The sequence below is a fragment of the Lucilia sericata genome, unplaced genomic scaffold, assembly GCF_015586225.1.
Source record: "Lucilia sericata isolate MDLA Ls3-8-SP2 unplaced genomic scaffold, ASM1558622v1 Contig000272F_arrow, whole genome shotgun sequence".
NCBI lineage: Eukaryota > Metazoa > Arthropoda > Insecta > Diptera > Calliphoridae > Lucilia > Lucilia sericata.
This window is the reverse complement of record NW_023994297.1, coordinates 301688-323021: the sequence shown is the minus strand read 5'-3', so window position 1 is coordinate 323021 and position 21334 is coordinate 301688. Positions and strand designations below refer to the sequence as shown.

The 21334-nt window shown below is 28.9% G+C and overlaps 4 protein-coding genes across 10 annotated transcripts in view; all 4 read left to right on the top strand.

Annotated features, from left to right (window-relative positions):
* Positions 1-742: 742 nt before the first annotated feature.
* On the top strand, positions 743-1102 carry LOC119603062 (metallothionein-2-like). Its single transcript, XM_037954931.1, has 2 exons — positions 743-883; positions 947-1102. Exons 1-2 carry the CDS (start codon positions 859-861, stop codon positions 1054-1056), a joined length of 135 nt encoding a protein of 44 aa, XP_037810859.1. The 5' UTR covers positions 743-858; the 3' UTR covers positions 1057-1102.
* On the top strand, positions 795-4608 carry LOC119603061 (metallothionein-4-like). 2 transcript variants are annotated; one of them, XM_037954929.1, is made up of 2 exons: positions 795-883; positions 4416-4608. In XM_037954929.1, exons 1-2 carry the CDS (start codon positions 859-861, stop codon positions 4523-4525), a joined length of 135 nt encoding a protein of 44 aa, XP_037810857.1. In that variant the 5' UTR covers positions 795-858; the 3' UTR covers positions 4526-4608. The 2 variants fall into 2 exon arrangements, with proteins under 2 accessions (XP_037810857.1, XP_037810856.1); XM_037954928.1 differs by lacking the exon at positions 795-883 and adding an exon at positions 4209-4318.
* A 700-nt stretch (positions 4609-5308) lies between these two features.
* On the top strand, positions 5309-11969 carry LOC119603059 (chromatin modification-related protein eaf-1). 3 transcript variants are annotated; one of them, XR_005231391.1, is made up of 3 exons: positions 5309-8279; positions 9288-10724; positions 10856-11900. XR_005231391.1 is itself a non-coding variant. In XM_037954926.1 (2 exons), the coding sequence occupies exons 1-2, from the start codon at positions 5772-5774 to the stop codon at positions 10581-10583; spliced, it is 3804 nt and encodes a 1267-aa protein (XP_037810854.1). In that variant the 5' UTR covers positions 5309-5771; the 3' UTR covers positions 10584-11969. The 3 variants fall into 3 exon arrangements, 1 of the variants encoding a protein (XP_037810854.1); XR_005231392.1 differs by having other exon boundaries at positions 11417-11897; XM_037954926.1 differs by having other exon boundaries at positions 9288-11969.
* Positions 11970-17632: 5663 nt separating this feature from the next.
* LOC119603058 (CCR4-NOT transcription complex subunit 6-like) overlaps positions 17633-21334 on the top strand; it is a 68641-nt gene continuing 64939 nt past the window's right edge. Inside the window, exon 1 of one of the 4 annotated variants that reach the window (XM_037954923.1) lies at positions 17633-17975. Coding sequence is in view for 1 of the 4 variants with exons in the window: in XM_037954922.1 (XP_037810850.1) it covers positions 18414-18427 (14 nt within the window). In the remaining 3 variants the exon portion in view is untranslated. Of the gene's footprint in view, positions 17976-18299; positions 18428-18536; positions 18704-21334 lie in introns of those variants that run through there. The other 3 variants (XM_037954925.1, XM_037954922.1, XM_037954924.1) reach the window with 3 other exon arrangements.

The following is a 21334-nucleotide window of genomic DNA, read 5'->3' as shown; positions in this document are numbered from 1 at the left end:
CATTAAATTTGGGAAAAGGATATATTTTTAAATAATAGTTAGTTATGTTGAGTTTCATTGCGATACAAATGGTTACAAGTCAATTTTAGACGTTTAAGACATTTTTTGAATGGGGGTTTGTATGGGGGCTAGGGTCAAATAAGGGCCGATCATTACGAACATCTTCAGTGTCATTTATACTTATATAAAACTTATTTGTGCCAATTTTTAGAGAGAGAATAGTATATTTGACGTAATTATGGCATAAAAAGCCCAAATCGGGAGGTACGGTTGTATGGGGGCTAGGTGAAATAATGGACCGATTTCAACCATTTTCAATAGGCTTGTTCCAAAAAACATGCTTGGTCCAAATTTCATCAAATTATCTTGAAAATTGCACCTTGCGCACAAGGTTTACATGGACAGTCAGCCAGCCGGACAGACGGACGGACGGACATGTCTTAATCGACTCAAAAAGTGATTCTGAATCGATCGGTATACTTTAAGGTGGGTGTAGAACCAATAGTTTTGTGTGTTACAAACATCAGCACAAACGTATAATACCCTCCCCACTATAGTGGTGTAGGGTATAAAAAGTAATTTCGTCATATGTATGTACATTTAATTATCTATGTGTAATCAGTACATATGTATGTATATTATCTATTTATTGCGCACGATTTTATGAATTTTTGCACATTTGTGAGTTTTAATTCATAAAATAAAAGCTTTCTTTAATGTGCAATTTCACTCCTCACTAAAAGTTCAATGCAAAGACGAATAATATAAAATAACCATAAAAATAGGAGAAATATATCAATTAACTACAACAAGTTCGTTAAAGAAAATCAACAAAGTTAAGCATTAACAAATCTAAAAATGGGCTGCAAGGGATGTGATAAAAGTAAGTAAAATTTATGGAAATATTTTATTTATTTATTCAAATGTTTGTATTATGAAATTTCAGACTGTCAATGCTCTACCACCAGATGTGGCGATAATTGCGCTTGCAACAACGACTGTCAATGTGTTTGTAAAAATGGACCCAAAGATAAATGTTGCGAAAATAAAAACTAATTTTGTTTTAATAAAAACTGAAAATTCATGAATTTCAAATAAAAAATAAACATGTTTTTGTTAACATTTAAAAATGTAAAAATTGCATTTTTAAGCGATTTTTTTAAAATAAAATAATTTCCTAAAGGAAAAATTCAGCACTAACCTTTCGGATCCTAGCGTCTATTCAACAAATTATTGATTATTACTTTTATAAGTTAACAAATTTGATTAAATTTGTAATTGATTTAATTATTTTTATTGACTGAAAAACTTTTTCTAGCCTGGATTTTCAAACAAACTATTCAATTCCACAGCGGTCCAAATACTCAATATAGCCGGAAAAAGAGTCATAACTCGTTTTTGCAAAGCTCTACCGAAATAAAACTTTGCATTAATATAAACCGTCATACAAAAAATGGGCAAAATCTGTTAAATGGGCGTGGCAGAGTTGTTGACGATTCGCCGATAATAAATAATACACACATATATTTTTATGCTATACAGACTATGAATTAAACAGATGGGTTAAAAATTTATTAGAAATCAATTAAGTCGATGCTTGAAACAATCAAAACATTAATTGAATGCTTACAACTTTAAAGGATTACTTCACCTTTAACAATGCGTTAAGTAATCTCAAAAAATCTCTTTTTTGTCATATTTGAACAAATAAAATGATTTATAAATTTTAAAATATTTATGAAACTTCAAATTCTTATGCCTAAAATATTATAGACTATTTAAGAATTGTTTTCGATTATAAATAAAGAAATTATGAAAAGAAAATATCAAAACAAAATAGTAGGCTGGAAAATGTGTTTCAGCCAATTAAAAAATTAATTGATTCAATTAAAAATTTAATCAAATTTGTATACTTAGGATCAAAACAATTAGATAATTATGACAATTAAAAAATTGTTTAAATAAACAGGAATTAATTAAAAATAAACTACCGATAATTTTTTCTGTGTAAGAGGGGTGATTATTTTAACATTATGGGAGGCCACGCCCACATTAATTTCAAGTATATATTTATGTTAGTTTTCCATTTATAGAAAATTAATTGTTTCTTTATGTGGGAGGCTATCCATCATTTTTGGTCATCCCAGTTTTATACCCTACACCACTTTAGTGGGGAAGGTATATTGGGTTTGTGCTGATGTTTGTAACATACAAAAATATTCGTCCTATACCCACCTTAAAGAATCGTTTTCTGAGTCAATTAAGCTATGTCCGTCTGTCCGTCCGTCTGGCTGGCTGGCTGTCCTTGTAAACCTTGTGCGCAAGGTACAGGTCGCAATTTTCAAGATAATTGGATGAAATTTGGCACACACTCTTTTTTTGGCCGAAGCCTATTGAAAATGGTGAATATCGGTCCATTATTTCACCTAGCCCCCATACAACAGAACCCCCCGAAAAGGGCTTCTGAGCTCATAATTATATTAAAACTACCTGTATATTGATAAAAAGCGGCACAACTAAGTTTTATACGAGCCTTGATGACCTTGCCAAATTTCATAGAGATCGGGACTCATTTGACCCTAGCTCTCATACAAAGTCCCCTTCAGAAAATTACTTGAATGTCAAAAATTAACTTATAAACACAAATATCGCGATGAAATTCAGCACAATAAAATATTATGTAAATATAAATATATTCACAAATTTGTTAGGCGCAAATTTGGTCCATATTTGCCCCTAGCTCCCATATAAAGCCTGTTTCAGAAAATTAGTTTTTCATCCATAAATTGCATAAATGTATCGGAACAATTACTTGAATGTCCAAAATTAGCTTATAAACACAAATATCGCGATGAAATTCAGCATAATAAAATATTATGTACATATAAATATATTCACAAAATTTTATCAGGCTTGGTCCTTATTTGCCCCTTGCCCCTATATAAAGCCTCTTTCAGGAAATTGGTTTTTCATCCATAAATTGCTTAAATGTATCGGAACAAGGTAAAAAAAGATAAATGCTTTATTATGAAAACTAAATCACATTTAATATTCATAACTGGTGTAGGGTATCATATGGTCGGTCACGCCCGACTATATTTCTTACTTGTTTTTCTAAATATTTGTATTGACAGTAAAGTTATTCTTACGAAAAACGAAGGATTCTTGAAGTTATATTTTGCCAAAAGCATGAAATTAAAAATAATTTAAAATTGTATTTTTATTAAATATTTCATTAATTCAATTAATGTATTAATTAATTTTATATGTTGGTTTTATTAAAGGCAGTTTAGACTATACCACAAGTAATATGATCTGTCAAAATTTTGTGTGGAAGAGAACGGACGGGATAGTGTTAACACAATATGTAATGAAACCATCACACATTAAGAGACCATAAATGACCACGCCAATTTTTGTGATGATCGACCGTCATTTGACCCTAGCCCCCCTACAAACCCCCTTTAAAAATATCTTCAATGTCCTAAAATTGACTTATAATCATTACTATTGCGATGAAATTCAGCATAACTAACTGTTATATAAAAATACATCCCTCCTCCTCCCAATTTGTTGAGGATCGGCCCATATTTGACCCTAACTCCCATATAAAGCCTCTTTTAGAAATTTAGTTTTTCTTCAATAAATTGCTCAAATACAATATAAAATAATTGTTAAAGTTGGCCATGACTATTTACTATATACTTGTTTTCTTAATGAAGGATTTCATTGTAGACCAGTAAAATTTATTAAAACTTTTTATTAGGAATTATTTATATTTTTTATTTTCGCAACATTTATCCTTTGGTCCAATTTCGCAAACGCTGTTATTGCATCCTATACGTTTAAAATTTTAATTTGCAATACTTTGAAAGAAGTATAAAAAGCTTTAGTATTGGGCCGGAACCATATAATTTTTTTGAAAGCTTTTTTTGTATAAATTTTACAAATCAATTTTTTATTAATTTAGCCGTGCGTTTGTATTATTAGATATTATTTTTCTTTATAACGTTACTGCTTTAAGAAAATTTAAAATTTATTATCTACTATATTGCACACGTTTTATTTGCGATAAGTTTTGTAAAATTAATTTTTTGTTCAATAGATAAAACATAATTTTCGTTATCAGTTTTTGTGCAATTTCACTCCTCACTAAATAAAGCTTTTTAATTTTAAAATTTAAACAATTTGTAAAAAGTATAAAATAACCATGTTGGCGAATAGAAAAGTATCAATTAAACGCTATAAGTTGTTTAAATAAAATCAACAAAGTAAAAAAATCTAAAACCAAAAATGGGCTGCAAGGGATGCAATAATAGTAAGTTTTAAAATAATAACTTAATTATTAATCAATTTTTGAAATGAACAATTAATACATAGATTTTTAATGGAAATTATTTTAAAATCATTTGTAGACTGCCAATGCTCTGCCATCAAATGTGGTGACAACTGTGCCTGCAGCACTCAATGCAAGTGTGTTTGCAAAAATGGACCCAAGGATAAATGTTGCGAAAATAAAAATTAAATATGTATGCATATTTTAAAAAAAGTTAAAATCGTAATTATTTTTTGATTTTAATGTGAATTAAATAAAATATAAAGTGAATATTATAATAAAAAAAAGTTTGTCTTTGTTTTATTTAAAAAAATAATAGCTAAAATGATTTTTGTAAATTTCAAAAAAAAAAATCAAAAAAATAAGGAAAAACTATTTTTTATACTAGTTGTGTTTTGTTGCTAACGTTCAAAGGCAATTTCATATAAATTTAAAATTTATAAACGTTAGGAGTTAACGTGTAAAATTATACAAGTTAATTTTAACGTCGATAAAAGTGCTACCAATTCAAAAATAAAAATACAAATATTAATGTGTTTATGTCAAACAATAAAAAAATATTTTAAAATAAAATTTAAATCAAAAAAAATATCAAATAAAAAAACCTTTTTTAAGAAAATGTAAATAATTTCAAGATTTAGCAGATTTCTTCTGTGGAGTGATGCCAAGTCAGGTAATGTTCGTTTTGTTGCTAACTTTAAGCGTTAACACTCATTGATAACAACAAAACACAACTACTATAAAATAAACTGAATTTATTATTACAAAACAAAATATAAGTTATAGACACTCGCGACCCCTAGTGTTCAAATCAAAAAACTTAACTTATGTCAGACAACAACCTGATTTTTACATTGTTTTCTACTTCATAACAACCCTGTTTTTCTCATATTTTGCAAAAAGTATACAAACTTGGCATTACTTTGACAAGTATTACTTTTGACACTTCTTCTTTTCTCTCGTTCTACATTATTTTTCATTAAAAAAAGATGGCCGCATTTTATAGTAAAACAAGTGAAATTTTCATTCATTAATTAAATATAAACAAAACTTTTAAAAATGTAATTTTTTAAAAAAAAAACTAATCAAGAGTATTTAAATTTAGCAAAAATTATAAAATTTAGCCAATTACAAGTAGATAAACATGAAATATTTCACATTTAAAATCAGTGTCTGCGTTTTCACCGAAATGAATGTGAATGAAGAACAATAATTGAGTGTGTGGTATAATTGAAAGAAAAAGTGGCATATAGAAATATAGTGTATGAAGTAGATAGAGAGAAAAGGAACAAATAAATGACTATAAACAAAAACGAAAAATAAAAAAAAATCGAAAAAATGAAAATGAGAAAAATGTTATAGAAAAATAATTTTATTTAAGAAAAGTTAATTAAGTTTTTAAGTAAATTCATACTTTAGCAGACAACAAAGAAAAATGTTACAGTATAAAAATTCTACGCAAACAAATGCGGCCTCTAACTCAACCACGCCTACGCAGACACAGCAAGTACAGCAACAGACAACGCAAAATGCCCCCGGCCAGCAGGTTCAAACTCAGGTTGCACAACCTACCCAGGTTAAAGCCACCTTTGTTAATGCTCCGGGCCAACCACAAATGACTAGTACGGCTTTGCCAAGCAATCAAATACCACTGTCACAGATTATTAATTTGCAACAGTTACCACAGCAGTTTATACAGGCTTCACCTCAGCAAGGTGGACACCAACAAGCCCAGGCATTGCCACAAAATATGTTTCAAATTGTACAGCCAATGCAAACCGTAAATATTGATGGTCAAGAGGCTATCTTTATACCAAACCTTAATTCACAGATTTCGGCCGGTCAACCTATGACTCTAAACGGACAGCAAGTGTTTCTAACACCCAATGGACAGATTGTAAGGGCACCTCAGGCAGCTTCTCAGCCTACTGCGGTACAATTGCAGCCGAATACACAGTTTATACAGGGATTGGGGCAAACTATACAAATACCTGCTGGTTTAGGAGGAGGCGGTCTACAGGAACAAACACTTTTTACCATACCGGGTACAAATATACAAATACCAGTGACAACCATACATAATCCTCAAACTACACAACAGTTGCAACAACAGCAATTACAGCAATTACTACAACAGCAACAACAACAGCAGCAACAACAGAATCAAGCTCATGCACAGGCCCAAGCTCAAGCACAGGTTCAGGCTCAACAGCAAGCCCAACAACAGGCTCAGCATCAGGCCCAGCAGCAAGCCCAACAACAAACACAGCAACAGCATACAACCACAAATGTCAACAATGCAAATTCCAATCAAAATCAAACATCAACAAATTCTTCTGCTTCCGCCAACAACTCAACAAATTCCTCTCAAACCACTACTACTACCACAACTCTACCCAGCACAATAACAATACCCGGTACTAACATACAAATACCCACCTCCGTGGCGGCAGCAAACGGTCTACTAGGCAACATACAGCAGTTATTAGCGGGCAATACAAACACGATTAAAATTGACAATGGTCAGACACTGCAAAATATACAAATACGTCAGGCTACTCCCGGTAGTGCTCCAACGCAATCTCAACTACAGCAGATTGTGCAATTCCCACATGCCCTGCAACAGCAAACGGCAACCGCACAACCACAGCCTACAATGCAACAAACCACCGTGGCGGTTCAAGTCCCCATACAGACAGGAGTAAATGGCCAAACAATATATCAAACGGTTCATGTGCCAATACAACAACTGGCCTCAACAGCTGGAGGTATTCCAACTGCGAATCTTTTACCCACAGCTCAACCAATGCAAATGCCTCAAATTATACCCCAATTTACTCAAATTGCCCAGATCGTTACACCCAATGGTCAAATACAACAAGTGCAATTAGCACCACTAAATGCTCTAACTTCGTATCAGCAATTGCCCACCAATGCCAATATTATTCACATACAGAATGCGGCTCAACAACAGCAAGTTCAGGCGGCAGTACAGCAACAACAACAGCAGCAGCAACAGGTGCAACAGCAGCAACAACAGCAAGTTGTGGCAGCCCAACAGCAAGCCGCCGTTGTAGCCCAACAGCAAGTTCAACAACAACAGCAGCAACAACAACAGCAGCAGCAATTGCAACAATTACAGCAGCAACAACAAATCATAAATGCCATAAATGCCGCTAACGAATCGGGTGCTCAAATACCGACAAACCAACCGATAACCATCACAAATGCTCAGGGTCAACAGGTGACTGTTATACCCGCCCAACATTTGCAGCAATTACAAAGACCTGCAACGCAAACTACTGCTCCAACGGGAACACCGCAGCCCACGCAACCCTCAACCAATCTAATACAATTGCAACAAATACCGGGTCTTCAAGCTCTGCCCATACAAAATATTCCCGGTATAGGTCAAGTGCAAATAATACAGGCCCAGCAGTTACCACCCAATTTACAGCCACAAAACATACAACAACTTTTAGCAGCCACAGCACCAACCGGCCAGCCTCATCATACAGCACCTTCACAACAACAGCCCCAGCAACCCCAACAACAACCTCAATCCACTACACAACCCCAGCAACAAACAATGAATCCACCTACTCAATCTGCTCAAACTAGTTCCACCACTACCCCAAATGCCACTACAGCCGCCACTATACAGTTGCAACAGACCCCTAGCACTAACAATAATAATTCTTCCACGGTTTCACAAACTACACCCTCCACTACACCCCAGTCGCCTAGCAGTAGCACCGGTTTGCAACAACCCAAACAGGAGCCTCAGTCGCCCACTCAAATTGGACAGACTTTAATAACAAACATTAAACAAGAACCACCAGATAGTTCTCCGGTTTCAAGTATTAATAGTGGCCCAAATGGCGTACCAGCTGGTACTACACAAATAAAATGGCTAATGCCACAGGCTACAACAGTAACACAGGTAAGATGAAAACCTTTTTTTAAGATTGTATATACATGTAATAAGTTGTTAATGTTTGGAAATCTTTCAAAATTCATTTAAGTCTTACTTTTTTTGTTTTTTTTTTTTTACTGAATTAGCAAATGATTTTATATTGAAATTGTTAGTCTCGGATCATGTATGCAAGGCAGAGCTGTAAATGAGTCATTCTTTTTTATTTTTATTCGTTACGAATTACTAAAATTTTGAATTAATTATTTTCACAACAAAAATGAATTGAATGAAATATGAATCAATTCAAACGAATTAGGCAGAAATGAATTTCAATTCAAATGAATTGCAATTCGTTTCCAATTCAAATGAATTTGTGAAAGCGAATTGCAATTCATTTGAATTAAATTGATATTAAAATCGTTTAAATGAATTAGAACAATGAATTAAATCAGAAATGATTTGTAATCAGTCAAATTCAAGAGCAGATCTGGAGGGAATGAAATAATATGGAAATTTCTCCTACCAAAATATTCAAAACACAATGGTGTTTCATAAATATGCTAAACATATATACATTTCGCTCATATACTAAAAGAGTGTGATTAATAAAAATAAAAAAACCATTTTGCACAAACGCATTTAAAAATTTCAACTGACAACCAATTCACACTGAAAAAACGAAAATTTAAATTTGTGCCAATTCAAATAAATTCGGTAAAAATTACCAAATTCATTTATATGGACTCAAATTTCATTCACTTCATTTTTTGTGTGAAACGAATTAATTCAAAATTTCACTATTCAGTACACTATTAATTCAAAAATTAATGATTCATTTTCAGTTCTGATGATATCCTGTGCACAACATTTTTATAGAATACTCTTATAGTGCTTAAACAATTTGTAACCTATTGCTATTTACGTTAATTTTGATTTGGTGGTGGTAATTTATTTTAATGAATTTCCATACAAAACAAGACATTTTTAATTTGTTTTCCCTAACAAGGTTACCTAACAGTCTACTCATCCTTACAGGTACAGCAGCAACAAGCTCAATTGCAACAAATTCAACAGCAAATCCAACAAGCCCAGCAACAACAACAGCAGCAACAGCAACAAATTGTTTCAACCATCGACAGCATGGCAATACCAGTGACCATACCTGCATCTTTACAAATCACAGCCATCCCTCAGGGACAACAGCAGCAGCAACAACATCAACAACAGCATACGCAGCAGCAACCACCAAGTCAGTTTGTATTACAACATCAACCAACACGTAATGCTTTAATAAAACCTCATTCATCACCACAAATACTAACGGCTGCCGGAAATACAGCGACCACTGTAACGAATGCAACAGGAGCCACACAAATAACCATTGCTACAACAACTGCCAATAGCAATAACTCTAGCAATAATAATCAAACACAACAACAACAACAGCAGGGGACGACAACTAACCAACAACAACAGTCCACATTGCAACAACAACAGCAGCAAACCGCCAATATCCCACCTCCATCACAAACCTCCGTCAATGTCAACATCAATTTAAATGATCCCGGCAATTTAGGTATCAAACCACGTTTAAAGCGTGTGGCCTGCACTTGTCCCAACTGTGTAGAGGGTGAAAATAAATCGGATCGGAAAAAACAACACATCTGCCATATACCAGGCTGTAATAAAGTCTACGGTAAAACTTCCCACTTAAGAGCTCATCTAAGATGGCATACTGGCGAAAGACCTTTTGTCTGCTCATGGCTATTTTGTGGCAAACGTTTTACCAGATCCGATGAGCTACAAAGACATCGACGAACGCATACAGGCGAAAAACGTTTTCAATGTCCCGAATGTAATAAGAAATTTATGCGTAGCGATCATTTGTCAAAACATATAAGAACTCATTACAAAACTAGATCTCCCATGGAGCTAATGGAGTTACAGAATATTGCCATTAAACAGGAAAAAGCAGAAGGTGGTGGAGATATGAATGCCATGCAAGGCTTGCCAGGAAATATAGTGAATATAAATTTACCACCCCGCCAAGATGGTAACCAACAACAACAGCAGGGTACAACAGTTGCTGGTTCAACTATTGTTTCAAATAATTTGAATAACTCCCTCACATCGGATAGTGGAGGTGGTGGTTCTACTGGGCCAGGTGGTATGGGGGGCATAATGCAGAATGTAGATCATGCCAATAGTTATGAACACGATGAGGACTGTGATGATGAAGATGAGGACGAAATGGACGACGAGGAGGATAGTGGAGATGATGAGGAGAAAATGACCATTTCGATTAATGAATTTCAAGACAATTCTAACTAGCAGGACATTGATATGCTAATAGAACAATATATGTTTGATGATTTTTGAAATGTGCTAAACAACTAACGTGAAATGTGATTTAAAGAGAGTTTAAGCTGAGAATTTTCTATGAACGAAGAGTAAATTGCGACGGCAAAGATGGTAAGAAGTTTTAAAGTAGATTTTATGATTTTAAAGTTTGTTTCTCTTTATGTTTTCTATAGAAACGTGAAGAGACATTAAACTTGAGAAATCTAAAACTTTTATAACATAAATTCAACTTTGCTTTCCAGATTTTGTCGCAGTAAATATTGTATATAAAATAGGAACGATTTTTGTAGGGTATTTTTAAATAAAATTTCGATAATTTTTATAAATAAGTATTTGAAATAATATAAAGTATTTTGTAATTTATTAAGTTAAGAATTAATATCAAATTTTAAGAAATTATATTTAAAAATAGTAGAAAAACGAAAAAAAAACACAAAATATATTTTCAATCAACAACAACTAAGCAAAAATGAAGTAAAATAACATGTTTTTTCCATTAACAACAACCTCTAACTTGTATTTTAAACAAAATATAACAAAAAAAAATAAATTTCAAATAGAAAAAATTTTGATTTGTTTAAAAAATTGCACATAATTGATGTAAAAAGACTATTATATAAATGAACAAAAACAAGTACTTAAGTACTTTTAACGCATATTAAATTGTAAAAATTTTTATAAAAAAAGAAAATATCAAAAATGCTAAACATTACAAAACAGTGGAACCAAAATGGGAGCATTGTTTAAAAATTTAAAAAAGAAAATAATTCTTTTACATTTATATTTTTTGTTTTATATTTTAGAATGTCGTTGGAGAAATGTGATACCCAGGACTAATTCCTTAAAAAAATTAAAAAACAAATTATATAAAATAACTACTTATTTATAATTATATTTGCAAAATTTAAACAAATAAAATGTTTCTGTCATTATTTATAATAAATGTAAATAATTTATGTGTCTCTAAATGTATATAGTTGATATATACATACATCAATAAGTATGAATATAACATTAAAGTAGTTTAGATAATATTTGCTGTTCAAGATGAAACAAACAAAATAAATTTTGCAATTTTTTTACAATTTTTAATATTTTTTGTTCGATTAAATGTTTTTATACTTTAATGTAAACTCTAATTACGTTTAAACAAATTTTACATTTTTACGTTTTTTTAGAATTTTAAATTCTGTTAAGAGAAATGCTATTATTTGACCATAATAAATATATGTATGCTTTTTGATTTTTCTTTAAATTTTAGTTAAGTTAAGATAAATTATATTACAAACAATTAAAATATTTCTATATATTTTAAATGCACTCGAAAATAACAGAAAAATATATATCATATTTCTTGGAAAATATAAAAAAAAACAAATATACTATATATAAAAATATATAAATTGTTAAATTATTTATTTAGTGTTTAAATATGGTAGAAAATTTCAAAAGATTTTTCTTTAAGCTTTTGAATGTTTACTGAACATTTTACCTAATTTGTTTTTTAATATTTGGAATTTTTCTTATATAACTAGGCATCCCACATGAATTATCAAGATATTGTCAGGAAATAGAGTAAATGTAAATTAACACTCCGCCATTGATCCAACTATTGATTTGAATAACTGGCCCAAATGGACTAAAAATGTCTCAGTGTCAAATGGAATGGAATTAATAATGCCTATTTTTCTATAATGGTAATTATTTTAAGGAAATTAAATAAACATTTAATGAAATAATTTGATTTGTTTTAGGATTTAAAAGTACATATTCATTAACATGGTTATGAAAATGGAAATCTATAGACTTGATTAAAGGAAAACCTAATTTCGAATTTAATCTTAGTATAAGATTGTAATATATTGCTCCCCCTTCTAACTAGAATTTGCTTGTCTCAAGGTTAAGCTCTGCTCGGCATAAAATGCCCCACTAAATACAAATTTAAACGTTCAACGTAAGAGACAATTTAATTAATATACATATAAACTCTCTGGAAATCAAAAGCCTAGAAATTAATTTAACAATATACCAGCTACTAAGCTGTTTCTATTCCCGTTAAATGTGTATGTATTAAAACTAGTATTAAAAGATTACAATTGGGTGCTCCACGTTCTAACTAGAAGTTGCATGTCTCAATATTAAGATACTACTTGTCGTTAAATGTACCACGAAATGTAAATTTTAAGCAAACCTACAACGTCTTGACAATTAGTTTTATTTTATTAAACCAAAAGTTTACTTATTTCATTAATTATTAACAATTTATTTAACAAATGTTAGCTTTACCTGTGAATGAACTTTTATTTGATTGTATCTCGTTGAATTTTATTATTTCTGTAAATACTTCACTTTTATTAAAGAAACGCAACTGTAGTCTATACATTTTAATTATTTTAACTATTAAAATTACACTTTTGCTAAAGAAATTTATTAATTTTCACTAACACTACTTTGTATGCACTTGTTGTCTTGCAGAAAATTTAACACGATTGAATTTGATTTGGTGGGAAAATGATAAGTTTGGTGGGAAACCTAAGCGTACACATATTTGTACAATTTGTTAATAAAAAAAATACTACTTAACCATAAGGGTATTCTTTTTTCCCTTTGATTTGTACTTACTACTCGTTAAAAAAATGTAGGAAACGGAAAAGGTACCAAATATTAGTACTTTATTGCAAATATTAGCTTTTATCTATCAACTACTATATTTACTCAACTGTTTTTAGTAATGTCTGGCATCTTTTTTAATAGTTTTATCTTGATTTTATTTTTCTGGCAATATTAAAAAAACAACAAAGAGTTAAAGAAAAATGTAAACATGAAAAAATTGGCATTAGTAAACAAACAAAAATAAGCATGCAGATTAAGCCATGTACACATGGATTATGTACATACATATGTATGTATGTATGAATCAAATTGCAATTGGGTGCTCCCTGTTCTAACAAGAATTTGCCTGCATCAATGTTAAGTTCTACTTGTCGTTCAATGTTCCAATAAATGTAAATTCTTATAAAATCTAAAACGTTTTAAGGCAATTTAAAAATGTTTTATTTATTAAAGTCTATAAATTAATAAAGTCATTAATAATTGTTTAAAAAAATTTTAGCTTTACCTGAGTAGAAACTTTTATTTGATTTTTTTTTTTTCGTGGATTTTTTTTTATTTGTATAAAAATTTCTATTTTATTAAAGATGCATAACTGTAGTCTATAAACTTTAATTATTTTAACTATTAAAATTACACTTTTACTAAAGAAATTTAATATTTTTCTCTAACACTTTGTATGCACTTGTTGTCTTGCAGAAAATTGAACTTGATTGAATTTGATTTGATGAGAAAATAACTTTGGTGGGAAATCTAAGCATACATAGTTGCACAATTTGTTAATAAAAACTACTACTTAGCTAAAAGGGAAAAAGGATCAGTATTTATATTTAGTACTTGTTAAAAAAGTAGGAAACGGAAAAGGTACCAAATATTAATACATACATTATTGCAAATATTAGCTTTTATCTACCTACTACTATATTTACACAACTGTTTTTAGCTAAGTATGGCATCTTAATTTATTGCTTTTATTTTTCTGGCAATATTAAAAAAAACAACAATGAGTTAAATGTAAAAATGAAAAATGGCATTAGTAAACAAACAAAAAATGTTTTTAATAAAAAAATATTAAGCATGATACTTAGTGCATCCTGATATTAAGATAATAAAGTCTAAAATGTTTTTAGAAAGTAGAAGTAATTAATTAATTAAAAAAAAGAAAAAACAATGTTAGAAATAATTTGAATTGAATTTTTAAATGTTATAGAAATTTTGCTGCTACCGTTTGAATGTAATTTATTTTTTTATTAAGGGCTAGCAATTGAAAGTGTCTTGCCAAATTAAGCCATATACACATGTACTAAATACGCTTGAAAATTATGACATATACACTGCACATACATACATATGTATGTATGTCCCCTAAATAATCTTGCAAATTAATTTGCGTATAATAATACGCGTATGCACATGCATGTATGTACATATGTATGTGTATGAAACAGATTGCAATTGGGTGCTCCCCGTTCTAACAAGAATATGCCTGCACCAATGTTAAGTTCTACTTGTCAATAAATGTTCCACTAAATGTAAATTCTTTACAAATCTAAACCTTTTTACGTGTTAAAACAAAACTTTTTTCATTTATTATACCTAAAGTCTATAAATCAACAATGTTATTAAAAATATTAGCTTTACCTTGGTAGAAACTTTTATTTGATTTTTTTTCGAAGAATTTTCTTATTTCTGTAAATATTTCACTTTTATTAGAGGTACACAACTATAGTCTACACATTTTAATTATTTAAACTATTAAAGTTACACTTTTACTAAAGAAATTTATTATTTTTCTCTAACACTTTGCACTTGTAGTCTTGCAGAAAATTGAACTTGCAAAAAATTGAACTTGATTGAATTTGATTTGGTGGGAAATCTAAGCATACACATTGTTGTACAATTTGACACTAAAAAATACTACTTAACCAAAAAGGAAAAAGGAAAGAAATAGTATTATTTGTTAAAAAAGTATTGGAAACGGAAAAGGTACCTACTCTATTCACATAATTGTTTTTAGTAAAGTCTGGCATCTTTAAAATATTTACATTACTTTTCTTGTTTCATTCATCTGGCAATATTAAAAAAAAACAGAACAATGAGTGAAAGGAAAATGTAAAAATAACAAATTATTGGCATCAGCAAAAAAAACTTTTTTAATAAATAATTAGATAGTAGAAGGGAGGAAACCTGTTGGAACATCATAAAAAATATTTATTAAATGCACTGACTTCTGATATTTGTTAATTTCACACATTATAATAATCAAAACGTTTTAATTTTCAGATTATTGATGTCACTTAAAAACAATGGATCCTACACGAAACCTTGAATGTCAAACAAACATTAGAAGCATGCAAGAGTCATTTGTTAGGATTTAAATAGAATTTATCTATAATTATTATGGGATGTGAAAATAATATTTTTTCAAAATATTGGAAAGAAAATAATATTGTATTTACCTTATTTAATCAAATTGTGTATGTTCCCTAAATAAGCAAACCAAAAGACATGGATTTACATACACACATATGTACATACATACATATGTATGTAAGTATGTATTAGAATGCGATCTAACCAGAATTTGCAAGGTTAAGCACTATTTAAAAAATCTATTTATCTTTTATGACTTTAGATACATTTAAGTACGTATGTATAAATTTAATAAACAAAATACATTAACAACATTATTAACTTTTTACTTTTACTAAATTGTTAACATAATGTAATCCCGATTGCTAATATTCCATATAATACAAACACACAAAACAACATACATACATATGTACATACATACATACAAACATACTTATTTATTCGGCTGCAGTTGGATGCTGCCTTTTCTAACTGGAATAGGACTCTTTTATATTGCAGCACATTAAATATACCACTAAATTCAAATACCCATTAAATTAAAAACCTTTTGTTTTTTCAACATCAAAATAAGCTACTAAAAATATTGTATTTTATAAACCCAACGCTTAAAAGTAAACATACTTTTTTAACAAGTGTAAATTTTACCTGTATTCATGCTATTATTAAACTTTTCTCACAAATATCACTTCTTTTGTAAACATTTCTTTTTTATTAAATTTACACAACTGTTAACTATAAATATTAATTATTTAAAATATTGAAATTAAACTTTAACTTAAGAAATTTATTATTTGTTTCTAACACTCTTTATTGCACTTGTAGTCTTGCAGAAAATTGCATTTGATTTGGTTAGAAAATTTAACTTTGGAGGGAAATCTAAGCTTACACATATTTGTACAATTTGTTAAGAAAAATACTACTTAAACAAAAAGGGAAAAGGAATAGTATTAATATTTACTTGTGGGATACGGAAAAGGTACTAAATATACTACTTAGCTGACAATATGTTCCTACTACAATATTTACACAACTGTTTTTAGTAAAGTCTGGCACCTTTGGAAATTGTAATATTCTTTTAGGGTTCTTTAATTAAAACAATTATTGAAAAGTCGATTTTTTAACTTTTCGACTTTTTTCGTTTTATGAAAAGATGACTTTTCGAAACTTGAGTTTTATGACTTTTCAAATTTATCGACTTTTTCCGACTTCTCGACCTTTTCCGAATGGAAATAAATATTTGATGTAATTTCACAATCTAAACGTACATATATCGTAACACATAAAGTCGTAAAACTAAATATAAAAATTGTATAGGTCAAAATTTTAAATTCAAATGAAAATAAGTAACTATTATATTAAAAAACACAAAAAATATTTTTCTTCATACTTCGATTTTTTTCTTACAAGATAGTCGACATTTCGACTTTGTTAGGACAAAAAAGTCGAATTCGGCTTTTTCAGAAAAAAGTGGATTTTTCGATTATTTTAAAGTTGATTTATAATATAACCCTAATACTTTTTAATAAAATACTATTTATATTATTTTCATGAAAAATTATTATTACTGAAGGATTTTTCATAAAATACAATACACAAATTATCCAAGTTAAAAAAAAATAATAAAATTCAAATTTTTGCTAGCATATTTTCAATAATTTTTAAATGTAATATATTTGATTAAAAATATACTACTTATTTCCTAATAATACAATATTATTTATAACCACTCAGAAATATAAATAATAATTAAAATTTTTCCTTCGGTGTAGAAATACATATTTAAGATTTTTGTCCGATTCTCCCCAAAATTAGGTTTTTTGAAAACTAATAAATTTCTATTTTCGAAAATTTTCTATTTTATATTAGTGGACTACTATTATACTTATTCCACTTTCTGTGATTAAAGGGTTAATCGTAACTTTTAACTTCGTTGAAAAATTAAAGAAAAACACAACAAATAAAGTTGACGGCTTAAAGCCGTTTTTAAGCCGCCGCTATAATTTATTTCAGTCTCTTCATACGTTTATGTTTGTCGACGCAGGTTTTTGAACTAATGACGACCAAGTGTGAAAAAGTGGCGGCGATCAGAAAAGAAAAAATACTTTATTTAATAAAAACAAATAAAAATTATAAAAAATAAGTAGAAAAAGTGAAAAATAAGAAAATAAATTAATAAGTTTTTGTTTAAACATTATTATAATTTCAAAAATAAAAAGTAAAATTTGTGTTGGAAAATTGCAAAATCAAAAATTTTGCCTTTTCTGATAGAAAAAACGAGAAGCGAAGAAGAGAAGAAACAAAAAAGAGAAATAAAGCCAAAATTTATAAAACTTAAAAATCAAATATCTATATATAAATTAAATTTCTGTAGTGGAGGTGAATTTATTTTGTTTTTTGCAGTTGTATTTAGCTTAATAAACAAAAATAAAATGCATGTGAATGTTGTTGCATTTGTTAAAAAATAATATGTAATTGAAAAACTGAAAATTGTTGTTTGTGTGTTTTGTTCATTATATTTCTTTTGTTTGCTTTAATAGTCTTGTCTTATTAGACAGTAGTTTGTGTGGTAATATTTTTCTGATTAGTTTTGTTGTTTAATTTTTTATTTATTGTATGTGTGTTTCTATATAGACCTAAAAAATGCAACACTGCAAAATTTTTATTGCTGTTGTTATTTGTTGGAGCATAGTCAGAAAAGGGAGAAAGAGTAAAAGAAAAATACGAAAACATAGAAAAGTGTGGTTAAGTTAAACGCAAAAGAAAAATATATATTTTTTTCCATAAAATAATAATAAATAAATAAAAACTAACTAAATGAATTATTCAAAGTAAATATTTTACATTTTGAAATAAAATAAATTCCGAAAACTTGAAAAATAAAGAGCGAGCGGTGTTCAATAATTTTCTTTTTAATTGCGGGTGCTCCATTTTAGTTTTTCCATTTCATACGCGGACATATTGCAAAGAAAATTTTTATTTAAAAAACTGTGAAAAATATTAAGAAAATATATTATTTATTGTAGAAAAAGAAACAATTTTGTGTATAATTTTGTATGTGTTAAATTTATTTAATTTGTTGCGGTTGGAAAGTTGTGTGCAGTCAGGTTTGCGTATTTTTGTAAATATATAAGTAATTTAAATTTTTATTTTTTTTGTAATGTTTCCCTTAAATTTTCTCCATTTTTATTATAATTTTTGTAAAAGTTGTTTTTTCTTTTTGTTTAAGTCTGCTTATTTATTGCCTTTGTGTGTGTTTATATCTCTTATTTTTTCTTAAATTTTTGTTTGTCTTTTATTTTTCCAATCTTATTTTGTATTTATTTTCTTTTTAAAGCGTTTATATTGTTGCTTGACATATTTGTTGTTGCTGTATTTTAAAAATTTGGTTTTTATGTTGTGCTGTGTGTCTATATCTGTATTTGTGGCATTTATAACGTTGTTGGTGCCCTCATTCCCTAAAACATCAATCCTTTTGTTATTGTTAGTGTTTTCATTTTGGACATTACTTCATTTCTTCATCCCATCCATTTAATTAAACATCTATCGACGTCATTGTTTTCTTTTTTCTAGACATTATTCTTTTTATCTTCTCATTTTTGGAAATTATTTTTGTAAATTAATAGTCGGTTGATGTCACGTACGATTTTTAATGGGTCCAGAATTTTAGATCTTAGTTTTATTTAAATTTTTTATTAAAACAGGTTTATTTTTATCCGTAAATGATAGCTTGTTATGAGGATAACTGGAAATTTGTTAGTTATCACAAAGTTTTATAAAAGGTTTTCCAAAAATTTAGCTTATATGTATGTATCTAGAACTTTTGATCATGATTTGCACCATGTTTTCAAGAACCCCTTTACACATATTTATGTAACCTGACGGTAGAGTTTGCATGTTTACGTTTTTTTATTGTCATACATAGTAGGTGTTAAGGTCAAGCAATGTTTATACATACTTCTATTTACTATATTTCCCTAATTCCAAACTTATAAATGTACTTCTAGTTCTAATGTTATGCATAATTAGGGTCTTACTGTTTTTCTAAAAAAGACGAAAAAAGAAGAATCTGTATTTATACGTTCCAAGATAAATTATTCGGATCATTCTTCTGTCGCTAATTCAATATATTGGAACTTAAGTCCATTTTTATAATACTAGGATCAACTATTTTCGGGGAAAGTTTTCTGGTATATATTCTTTTAGATATCAGCTTTTATACATTTTAAGTTTTCAATGTGTTGTGGAAGTGTACAACTCCAAAACATGCCTCGAAGAAGCACCATTCAAAACAGTAAAATCAATATTTTTATATACCAATGTCCTCCATGCTGCATGGCACGATATCATTATGATTACATCAAAAATGTTGATATGTGTTTAAATATTATTTACTATGATCAAATTAAAACCAAAATTTAGGACTTACAGTGTTATTGTAACGGGCAACATAAGCGTGAAAGTTACGAGTAGTAAAAACTGAAATCTACTATATAGGATGACGTTTTGTTAAGGCATGTTTTGGGGTTGTATACCGCTATAATATATTGAAAATTTAAAATACATTAGTGCCAATATGTGCATGAATATACACTAGACAACTTTGTCGGAAAATATCGTCCCTAGAGGTACGAAAAGGGACTTATGATCCAGATAATTCAATTAGAAACTGAAAAACGATACCAAAAATACATCTTGGAACGTTGAAGTACAGATCCTTATAACAAAAAATATTATTTTTAGATACCCTATGGGTTCTATTAAATTCCAATATTAAATTTTGGTTTTATCTCTGGAAAAAGGGTGAAAACATACAAATATAGCCAAAAATCGCCATTTTAATGATATTACATGAAAAGAGGATACAAATCCCCCAAAATTGTGGACCAAATGGGTCAAAAATATATCCATGCGGTTGATAGTAACCCCTTAAAACAATATTAAGCATAAAACCATGCGATTCTAAAATTTGTGTATCGTATAATATGATCAAATATGAACTACAGGAAAAATTCGCATACTTTTGTGAAGTAGTTTCATGGACTTTTTTTAAAAAAAGCACAACTAATTTAAGTAAATGTAAAGTTTTCAAGTTTTAAGGGGTGTGATATCAAAACTAAGGACTATCTAGACAATATAACAAATTAATTTATTTATTTTCCACACAAAATATATTATTAAATTTGGTTTCTTTTCATAGTTTACCTAAATTCGAATACTTATGTACATATATAATTTTTTGTGTGAGCGTCAACGAGTTAAATAATTTTCACTTATCCTAATATACAGGCCTCTTTTAATCTCTTTAATCTTGCGATGTGATAGGACCCATAGAACAATGTTCGATTACTAAAATTTGGGCTTATGCATAATTTTTAATTTTCATTTTTAGAACACAATTCATTTATTTTTGGCATATTTAAGTATACACAATTAATTTATTTACTTAGTTGTATCCGTTGTAGACTTTCAATATTTATATAAATTTTAAATAAACATTTATTATTTTCCAATTTAATATAATTTTTATGTTTATAATTATTTCATCTCAAATTTGTGACTGCAAATGTTTAGTTTTGTTTTATGTTTGTTTTTTATTTTTAAGTTTGTTTGCTCGTACATATAAAAACCATAGTAGTTAGTAGTTTATTATTAAACACACAATCAACATTAAAATAATAATAAAAGACCAACAATCAAAAAAAGCATCCACATATTTATTTAAAACAAATCCCTCA